This window comes from Mytilus edulis, chromosome 6 (genome assembly GCF_963676685.1).
Source record: "Mytilus edulis chromosome 6, xbMytEdul2.2, whole genome shotgun sequence".
Lineage (NCBI taxonomy): Eukaryota > Metazoa > Mollusca > Bivalvia > Mytilida > Mytilidae > Mytilus > Mytilus edulis.
The window spans coordinates 44409107-44421115 of record NC_092349.1 but is presented as its reverse complement, the minus strand read 5'-3'; the positions used below and the strand labels follow the sequence as shown (position 1 = coordinate 44421115).

General features: G+C 32.4%; 1 protein-coding gene across 1 annotated transcript in view; it reads left to right on the top strand.

Annotated features, from left to right (window-relative positions):
• The window catches only part of LOC139527737 (uncharacterized), an 86872-nt gene extending 75099 nt beyond the window's left edge, over positions 1 to 11773 (top strand). The window contains exon 3 of the mRNA XM_071323378.1: positions 7855 to 11773. Coding sequence (XP_071179479.1) covers positions 7855 to 8376 — 522 coding nt within the window. The 3' untranslated portion in view covers positions 8377 to 11773. The remainder of the gene's footprint in view (positions 1 to 7854) is intronic.
• The last annotated feature ends 236 nt before the right edge of the window (positions 11774 to 12009 follow it).

Genomic DNA, 12009 nt, shown 5'->3' with positions numbered 1-12009 from the left:
CTTTAATACTGCAAATTTTGATATAAATGAAATTTTCAATGATACTTACATTATAACCACTAGTAAGTCGATGAGGTCTGAGATTATACTGTTCTTCATATTGATAGCTACACATGTCACCAAGGTTGTCACTGTTCATCAAACACTGCATAAAAAAAATGTTTACTTATATCAGATGATAACGCAGTCTTTAAAAATATAAACCACAGTAAGCTTATCCATTAACAGGCTATCAGGACTCTCTGTGAATTTTACGTTTGTTTTTGTTCATCATATGTCATGTATGTTTTCATCCCTCATAGGCAAGTTCAAAAAAAATATTTGATGAGTTTATTTGTACTGAAAAAATGGGACAACACAATTTGCATAATGATATATATATATACAGTATATATATGACTAGAGGTTTTAAAGTACTGAACGAACCCACATATTCAATAATAATAATGTTAATATTCTATACTTACTTATTGCACAAATATTGATTGTAATTTGTACACACATAAATTTGAAGTATCATCATTTTTTTTTCTCAATATATATTAAAAATGCTGAAATATACTGAATGACAATAGAAACACAACACTTACATGTACATGTATTTTGCATTGAATAACAATTCACTGTCAGATCTTCTAACTGCATTTGTCTGTATCTGTAATATTGCTCAGTTCAAAATTGATCAGAAAAACTAACCAAACCAAATTTTTGTTTAACTTTAATTTAATATTTAACTAATATTTTAATATTTTTTTAATAAAAATAAATTGGGAGAATCATTATAAATTCTTTTGGTATTCAGACTTTCAGTACCGGGGTAAATTATTTTAATGTATCATGATGTTTGATATACTCCTTTATATGACAGTCGGACTGATAAAATTAAGCCCATTAACAGATAGAGATACCATACATGTACCTTGACTCTGAATAAAATAAGAACATGTACTAGCATTATAACTTACATTTTTATTTGCAAAATTTTCAGCCAGGCTACAGGAAGTGGATTGCCCACAATAAAGGTCTTTCTGCATCTTGGACATATTGCTGAAACATACAGTTCAAATTATTTTTTTATAAAGAATTAGAAACATTTTTAGTAATATATGCAAACACATTTGTACTGATAAAATAAGTATCATTCACCTTTCTCTTACATTCAAAACAATTTATTTCCAACTCAATTACCATCTTACTTTTCATGCTTTTGTTTATAATGCTAAAATTTTGTAATATCAAATAATTTTTGCAAATTTGAAGTAGAATATCCAGGAATAATAGAAATCACTTTCATTCGTTGTTTCCAAAATATATTGTAGTTTCTGATTTTAAAATAAAGGTAAAATGTAATGCTCATTTTTTTGGGGGGAGGGAGGGAATTCTTTTTGATAAGAATATTTAGATCATTTTATCAGTAAAAATAAAAAAAACTTTAAAGGATAAATGCATGTAACAACTCTTATCATTTTTCATACCTTGATTGTTTTGTTTTATATGTCAGTTTCATTTATGATGATTTTTATGTACATGTACATGAGTTTTTAATATAAATAAAAACTGGTCCAAAAGCTGTGATTCTGTAATGCCCATTTGCCGAAAATTTTTCTGTTTTAAAAAACATGGGCATTTCTATACATATTGTAGTAAGGGACGACAACAAAAGATCGATGTAGGATAAAAAAAAATTAAATCAAATACATTTGTAGTTTGGGAGGTTAAACTTCTGCAAGTTTTGTATATCTAAAATCGATTTTTACATATATATCCCTATTGTTCAATCAATTTTTCCCAAATTAAGTTAAGAAAGGGGGGGGGGTCAGTGAAAAAACTATGTGAACTAAGTTTTTTATCCTACATTGAACTTTTGATGTCGTCCCCAAGTTGGTTACTAAATATAAATAACAAATTATTGATACTCAGTTACAAAAAAAATCATTTTAATTATTTTACTTACGAGTTCCAACTTGAACTATGATTCCTGTTCTAGCATGAATCTCTTTCGCTTTTTCCAAAGATACATTTCTGTCTGCCTTTACCCCATACCATCCTCCATATATTTTATTGTCTTTGTTGTGAGACGAAATCATATCAGTTATCCCACATATCTTTGATTTACAGACTGCTTTGTTTTTATTCAAAAACCTGTGAAAATTTTCACTGCACACTTGAAACTTCTGTGTTAGATCACTTGGCAGTAGACCAGCCTCAGTTATAATAATGGACTGCAATTCTGATGACAAGAAGTCAGTGGGGAATTTTCACCTACGCATTCACATATCTGTGAGCTTTTAAAGCTACAGAAGGACATGGTTATTTACAGACCATACTGTTTTACCACCCTGACTGTTGATCACTGATATATCGTCTGCCAAGTTTCTCCCCTTCCTGTGTACACCATGTGTGCTTTTATATCAGAAGGGTTCTATCAGGGGAGATAACTCTATATTCTCAATAATGAATAATGAAGATTTTCTTAATACTTTTTAAGAACATGCTTGAATATCCCATTCAATTTACAAGTTTATTTGATTATTTATATAATATAGATTATATTGAGGTCAGATAATACTTTGAAATCAGTGTGGAAAGGAATGAAAACATCTACAGATTTTTAGGATCTATGGAACCACTAAATTCTTTAAAAAGTAGAAAACCTTGATAAATCTGCATATTGGCTGATTAAAACTTTTGAAAACATTAAAATAAGCTTGGAGAAAATTTTTCATGACATTAAGCAGTCTACAAACAAAAATTTAACAAGATTTTAATTACCTTTATTTTTACCTGAAAAGTCATGTTTCCATGGCAACAACAGGGTGACACTTTATGATTATGGAGTGACAAATATTTTTTTTTTTGAAAATTGAGACATAAAATGTATTGCCAGAGGTCAAATTTGGTGAAATTCTGTATCATGTGATGGCCAGCTCATTTTTATATTAACAGAGAATTGATATTAAAGCACAAGTTAGTTAGCATCAAAATGAGTTATGAGAGACTACAAAACATGTTTTTAAAAATAAAGTATCATGAATACATGTTCACGTCAATAAAATTTCATTGCAGATTTTGGCAGCATAAAATACCATATTTTCCTTTGTAGAAAGAAATATCAATTAAATTTTTCAATATCAGATATATATATAAAATCTCATCAAAAATACTAGCACTTTAAAAATAACATTACGGATATCTGACTATACAGGAGAGTTCAACCAAACATCTTCAATGTCATGAGTACAGTTAAAACATACTATGTTTCAATAGCAATATTTTCGAAACGACAAGTTTTAATTCTGTTAAATTTCCTACACCATATACTTTTTTGAACAGTCTATATGAACGTAATTTATTATTATCAATTGACATAATTTTGTCATACTATTATTTCTTCAATTTTTCAAAAGATACATTTTCAATACCTTGTTTAAAACAGCATCATTACCATTATTACACAAATATTCCGTATATAGTTCTTTAAACTTATTTACTCTTTTACATGCGTTACCCCATAAATACGTTTTGTACACTTTTTTATTTACTCTATTATCATTCATTTAATGTACAATGTACTCTTGTCCCATTAAAAACACTAGACTGCTGTTTGATTTTACATGGCATCCATCCCGTATCATCATACAAACACATATTAGGTGTGTATTTTTTCACACCCATGAAAAATGCATAGCTATTTTTTTTTACACTATTTATGCATGAAACATCGAATGTTCGTTACGTCATATTGATGAGTGTTTAGTACAGTGGTTTTGTAATAGTTTGGTTAAGTTTGTCATGGATAAGTGTTGTTACCTCATAGAACTATTGCCTCAGTTCTTTTCAAATGAGCAAATAGAAAGCAAATAACATGTTTGAATCTATATTGTAAGCCAAAATGTCGAAATTGGTATGGTTTGGATAAGTGATTGACATGGTTCAATCTAGAAATTTGTCATGGTTTTGTTATGGTTTAGATCCCAACCTAAATGGCCACCATGGCTAAATAAAGAACATAGGTATAACATGTAGATTTTGGCTTATATCTCTGATACAAAGCAATTAGAGAAAAAGGGTAAAATTTTGTTTCAGGTTAAGATCCTTCTGCCTTGAAATTTTCAGACAGATCAGACAACCCGTTGGTAGTTTTAAGAAAATTTTGCGGTTTTCGGTTATTATCGTTAATATTATTATAGACAAAGATAAACTATAAACAGCAATTATGTACAGAAAAGTAAGATTAACAAATAAGTCAACATGACCAAAATGGTCAATTGACCCCTAAAGTAGTTATAGCCTTTTATAGTCTATTTTTAACAATTTTTCATTAGTTCTTTTTCAAAAAATCTTCTCCTCTGAAACTACTGGGCCAAATAGCTTCAAACTTGTCCACAAAAAGTCCTTGAGCATGTCGAGATAGTAATAAAATTTACAAAAATGTGTTCGATGGTCCCTCCTGTCGACCAAGATGGTCGACATGGCTAACAATAGAACATAGGGGTAAAAAGAATTTTTGGTAATAGCTCTACCAATTCTCTATATTCAGTTAAACTGTCAGATGATCTCCTGTAGGAGTTATTGTCCTTATATAATAAATTTAACCATTTTTTGCGTTTTTTTCTCCTTTTATCACTTTATCTTGAAAACTTTAATAGATAGAGAGAAACTTTATAATGAACAAATGATCAAAAGGACAAGTTCTACAAATAAGTCTTCGGGTTGAAATCGTTAGTTGACACCACATTAAAGTTGTTGACCTATGATGCCGATTTGTAAAATTTGTTTTCCATTTTTTCTTTATATCTTCAAACTTATAATAGATGAGAGAAGTTAAAATATACAAAAAAAGACACGATCTACAATTAAGCCAAATAGCGGAAATTGTCCGAAGACTCATTACTGTAGTTATTGCCCTTAAATGACGAATTTTACCAATTTTGTTTTGCGTTTTGTCTTCTTTGATAAAAATTATAATAGATAGATGGATATGTAAGACAAGACCTACAAACAAGTACAATTTTGTTAATATATTTAGTAGACTGTAATAACTCTTTATAGGAGTTTTTGCCTTTAAATTATGCATTTATTTTGTACCCTCGTAAAGCTAGGTTCACACTGCCGATCAGATCAACTCGATCAAGCCCGATCAAGACATATTAAGCGATCGGGAGACTGATCTAACTCTGTCGACAACAATGTTCGGGATAGTTTACCTTACTCGTCATCGATCTGCCTTCCTATCCGAGAATTTATGACATGTCAAAAACATTTGAGTAAGGATCGATTTTATTGATCAGTACTCGATCATCTCGACTAATATCCGATCATTTCCAGATCAACGCCAACCTGTTTGATCTGTGGTTCATATTAACTCGACCAATGTCCGAGCGCTTCCAAATCACTGCGACTTCTATTAGTTTTGATCCCAGACCAACTCGACAAATTCCCGATCTCTACGTGATTGTTTATTTTAACTTACATCCCAGCTCCTTTGTTCTAACAGGGGTGATCTGAGCCGGATCATCCCAAACAGATCACCCCAGTTTAAGTTTCTTTGTTATGCATGCTTTCCTTTGTTCTGTAACATTTTGGCGGGAATGTCAAATCCAGTATAAAACTTATAATTAATTATACGGAGAAGACTATCTATCAAAATTCACGTAGAAAAAATCCAGTGCATATGCTGGGATTCGAACTCAAGACCTTTAGCATATCAAGCCACGGCACATACCACTTCACCAGGACGACTGGATACAAACTATCAGAAATTTAGCATACTTAAAGAAAGCAAGATATTTTTATAACTTGGGCGAGTTGGCAGACCTTTACTCAGTGGGGTTTAAACCCTTTTCGTTAAATAAATGAGTTGTCAGACTGATTGTTCAATTTGATTTTACACTTTTTTAAAGTTGGGCGAGTCGGTTACAAGAGTGGGGCGATTTTTTTCATTAAGTGGCGATATAGTGAGGGCCGATTGGCCAGTTGGGCGAGTTGACATTGTTTGATATCTACTCATCGTGTTAGGGGTTCATGAAGGGTATACATCATATAGTAATATATAAAGTATATTATAATGGTTGTGTGGCGTTCTAAACTAGATTTTATGAATTGTAATGGTTTTCGGTCTAATCTAAAACAAGTGGGATGTAAAATAGTTATCCCATTCGGACTTGGTGTGTCAGTGTAAGATCATTACACTGACACACCGCGTCCTTATGGGATAACTATTAATGTACAAAAGATTTCCGAAAAATTCCTTCACGGAGGATTTTTCGAATATGAAAGTAATGGTGCAATACAATTCATTTTTAGAAAGCTGATGACTAATTTAGCATTATAAGTGGGTTTATAATCACATCGAGATTATTTTTTCATCCGTTTTATGGGTTATTTTCTGTTTGACTGTCCGTATTTTCCGTAGGTCCAGAAATTTTTGTAGTATAAAAATAAGAAGAAGTGGCATAATTGTTAATGAGACAACTCTCCAGAACACACCAAATGAAACATAAATTAACAACTATAGGTCACCGTACGGTGAAATAAAATTGAGAAGGGAAATGGGGAATATGCCAAAGAGACAACAAAACGACCAAAGAGCAGAAAACAGCCGAAGGACACCAATGGGTCTTCAACACAACGAGAAATTACGGCACCGGGACCGGATTTCAGCTGGCCACTAAATAAAAATGTGTACTAGTTCATTGAAAATGGATGTCATACTAAACTCCAATTTGGCAAAACATATAAATGAACTGAAATATAAAAAAAAAACATACAAGACTAACAAAGGCCAGAGGATCCTGACTTGGGACAGGCACAAAAATGAGCGAGGACCTAATTAATGTTTACGAACACATTTTTTTCGCACAAACTTTTTGACGTAATTTGACAAATAATGAGACGAATGCATATGCTTTTTATTCATCTCTTGATAGATATATGTAAACAGTTTCAGAAAAAGTATCACTCCAAGGGTTGAAATTCTATTTTTGACTAGATTGTGCATATGTATGTAATCAGTTTTTTTTCCATACATTTGATATCCAGTAGTTGAATAATTGAAGATAATTTCTTTTTGGTGTATCCATGGCAAAAGCCTGCTTTTATTTGCTAAAATATAGGGGTTAAGATTTCACATATTTCCCCAAAATCTAGTCAAAAATAGAATTTCAACCCTAAGCCCTTCTGTATATAATATGTATCATATCGGCTTCTCTCAGCTTGTTGTTATCACTTTTAAACGCACAACGTATTGAATCAAAAGTACCATGAGTACGGCGGTTACAAGTAAGCATGAACGATAAGTTGTAGATATCATGAATATTAGAATCATCAGATCAGTTTTTGCATGTCCAATTGCAATTATCACATTAAACCAAAACGAAAATGAATCGCACCACCTAAAAATCAACTTCATAAATGATCGCACAAACAGTGATAATGAATCGCACTTATACTTTTAACATGAATCGCTTTCAATTGTTGATATTTAAGATTATGTTGCTTTTATTGCACATTTTTGGACTTTAATCATGTACACATGTGAGTGTACATTGTGAAGTCATATTCTAATGAAACTGTGTTAAAAAATGCAGATCAATCACGTGTTATCAAAACGTAAACAAACACATCTTTTTCATCACTTCATACCTTATTCTACGATAGCAAAACTCGCTTATGACAATGAAAAAGATCTATCGAGATTCACAAATGTTAACACTGAGTTAATTCACTCGAAGATCAAAGGAAAAATTACCGTTCATGTTACAATTGGTGGTAAATACCACAGCATGTTCTATTGTGGCATATATTTATTATGGAAATCAACTTTTAATGTGACTTTTATCTTCTTTTTTTCAGAATATTGAAGAATATTGGGTAGAACATCCACATGAATTCATAGCCAGTATTTTATGGTATTACCAGAACAGGAATATACAATTGAAACCAGAAATTCATGGCACAATAAATGACTTGTTGACTGATATTTACGTTGATCTGGATGGTATAAGTAATGTCCGTATCGATGTATATATAACTGACACCAAAGACTTAGCACCATCGATGTTTAAATGCAAATTTAAGGAAGGCAAAAGTGTAATGATTGTAACCATAAAGTATGATGGTAAAAAAGAAAGCACATTTTCACGCCTGCATTGGTGGCCGAAATTTATTAGATGTGTCAGGGAAATGGCGGGAAAAGTGTTCAAATGTCTTAAACCGATAGCTAAACGTGCGACTTGTACAGTCATTGGTGGAGGGATTGGATTTTTGACAGCAGGTCCCGTAGGTCTAGTAGTTGGTGCTTGTGTCGGCTTAGTAGGTGGGGAAAAAGCTGTAGACATTGCTAAAATTTATATTGAAAGACGAAGTATTCAGTGATATTTGAACTTGAACATAATGACAGATAATCTTTGACCTATAGTTGTTATAACTTCTTAATGCCCGCGTCACACTGTCTCGATTTTTACGCCGATGGCAACACGATTAAGGAAATTTTCAAAATCGGTACTGATCGTATCCAGATCGGGCTATTCGTAGTGCCATTTTTAACTATCTTAGAACCATCGGCCCCTTTTTCTAGCCTTCGGGGACAACTTCGGGAAGAGTTCTAAATTTTTTAACATGTTAAAAAATCCCCGAAGGTGTGTCCGATGTTGAGGGTTCGTATTGAGTTCGTATCACCATCCTCACCATTGTAATTTCACCGGGAATGCATCTTTGAACATCGTATTGCATTCGTGTTTCCATCGTTTCCATTGGGCAGTTTTCACATTACGATGTCTACACGAATGAATCACGAAGCTACCCGAAGGTCTTACGATTGCAACACGACTTCGTGAAGACCTCGTAATCCCGTCGTGTTGCCATCAAATAAAAGTACGAAGGCGACAAGATGGAACTACGACGGCAATAAATCCAGCTAAATGTAACTTAATTTTCTCGCTAAAATACATTTAAAGTGCCATGCGCGATATGCACTGGTCAGTCTAATACGATAGTTAAGAAAGACGTTCACAAAACATGGAGCTCATATCATATGATTATATGAGAACAAGAAAGGCGACAGCGTTGTTTCTATTAATTCAAATGGAACAAGAAGAGCAGCTATTCAAGCTCAGGATTTACTTTTACAAGTAAAATATTATTTTTTGTCAATTTTTCATATCAAGTAACATAATGAAAATCATAAACGCGCCTCGTACACCAACACTGCAGGTACACGTATATAGGGAAACAAACTTTTTTTTTCATTATTCTGATTTTTTATGTATCGTCTGAGTTGTTGTCACACGAATGTTTACTCCATAACCATTTTGTTTTCTATATGTCATATTTTGCCGCATTTGTTGCTTTCCCCACATCCTTCGTCTTGTCTATATTATTATGATATTCTCCTGGAAAGAGCTCTTTTTGAATAAAAGGGATCAACGAACCCATTACCTTACCTTTAAGATGGATCAGTAAACATAGGCATAATTATGGTGTCAACGGTTTTACCCTTCAAGCCCATGGTCTTCCGTCTTATGATTAAACCAGAAATTAAATGTACAATATAATATATATTCAATATTGATCAAACAATTTAAAACGCGTGATGCCTTCGGCATATAATTTAAATGCATCGTAAGCTGTACACGTCTTTTAGACATCGTATGGCCATCGCGCCATCATCGTAATCCATCGTGTAGCCTTCGTAATCCATCGTGTAGCCTTCGTGATCCATCGTGTAGGCTTCGGCTGAGATATGAAGCTTAAATACCCGTCTTCGGTTAACCTTCGTATGTCCATCTTTTGCTATCGTATATAAATTCGGCACCATCGTATAGACTTCGTTATTCATCGTACTTGCTTCGGTCACTTTTTGGTATTTTAACGAGATCGGGACCAACTTCGTACGAACTTACAATTTTCGCATTCGGGTGTCCATCGTATATAAAAATCGGGACAGTGTGACGCGGGCATAATTGAGGTTTTATTCGATTTGGTCTCTGGTGGAGAGTTGTCTTTTTGTTGATCGTGCCACATTTTCTTATTTTTATATTTGACATACAATGTAGTTTTTAAAAAGATTTAGGTCAAACTTATTTTCATATAAAAAAAAATCCATTGACGAACAATTTGAATGCTATGTGGGTTTTATATTTGTTGGAACACTATATTGGAGAGTAAATTCAAAACAATAGCTACCAAACAACCCGGATATTATTCAACCCAATACGATTAGCCCTCCAAGTTTTTTAAATTTTAAACTGTGGTTAATGGTAAAGGAAGAAAGTTTATTCATCCTATGGTATAAATATTATTTGTTATCCATCTCTCATCCCTACAAAAAATCAAAGTACTGAAGTACTGAACATCGGGTGAACGCAAGTTCTAGTGGATGGTCACAAGCAATTGTCTCAGAAAAAAATCATGTCTCTATACCCGAAAGTAAGGTTAAGGTACATAAACATATTTTTTTTCTGAGACAAGTTCTTGTGTGTATGATGAAGAAATGTCAGGGAATTCAACCTCATCGTAATTATTATTATATTGAATTGATATAATTATTTGTTATCATTATACTCTTGTACATGTTGTATGTTGATATAATTACATTAGATGTAAATGTCATATCAGTCTTAAATTCTGATTGGTCGATATCATATGAAATCTAAATTTTATCAGCCAATACAATTTCAACTACGGGAACTCCTTTTTTTTTGATCGATTATGTACATAAATGCACATAAATGCCGACAATGTAATTTACATGTTTCCGAGTTGTAGTTTTCATTATTAATAAAGATTGTTTTTAAAAATCCAACACAATAATAAATATATAAATAACCGAAATAAAGAAATGTTGTCGTATAGATCGTTAGTAAAAATAACTGATGTTTTAATATCGGAAGTGAAGAAAAAATCGTCTGCTACTGCTAATAGCAAGTTTTGGTATCAACAATGTCTGATCAGAACAGTCTAGGTAAATATCTGGTGAATCTTCCACCAGAAATTTTATTTGATGATGAAGAATACATGCTTTCAAACATTTGCCTTTTTGAGCTGCAACATGTGGAAATAATAGACACAGAACTTGAGCTATTTCCTGAGCAGATCATCCCACCATCTGAGCCAGAACTGACAGAAGAAACAATCCAGCCAGGTCCATCAACTGATTTACAGACCCTGGAATCTGTTTTGCCATCCTGCCCTAAAAGATTTAAGACAATGGAAGAGAATGAGCTTCAGTCCCTCAAGGAAAATTTCCATCAGTCGAAATCGACAAAAAACAACACAAAACGGGGAGTCAAACTGTTTCAGGGTGCGTTTAATATATTATAAATTTAAAAAACATTGTAATAAATTCTGAATTCACAGAATCCAGAGCCCAGCAATTTAATATATACTGAAGAAAAAAATACTTTAAAAACAAAACAAAACCTTGGATAACTTTCTTTAAATGTGAACCTTAGCATGCAGGGATTCGAACCCTGATTACCTGTTGATTACAACAGTTGTAATAACCATTATACTACCAAGGTGTGTGTAACAAGAAAGCTAACCAATGTTTTGCTAGATCAATAAAAAATAGAGATACATTAAAACTATGTTTTTCCCCCAATGCATTGTTGAGACTGTCATGGAGGAACATTCAATTGCTACATGTACATACAAGTGTAACGAATGATGAATTATCATAAAATTTATTTGAAGAAAAACTAATCAAACACATTAACAAATCACAAGTACTACTGAACATCAGGTTCATGACTTAGGACAGGTCCAAAAAAAATATGCAGGGAATTTAAATGTTTTTATAGGTACCATTCTTCACCCTTACTGAAAACAATAGTGTAACATTACATCATAGAAAAACACACTATTAAATATATGTTATAATGACTCAAATCTATCAATAGACATGTACAAGTACATGTACATACATTTATTTATATGAGATGAAAATTTAACAGTTATTTTTGAATACACTTTAGTACTGTACAGTATACATGTAATATTGTTCAATTT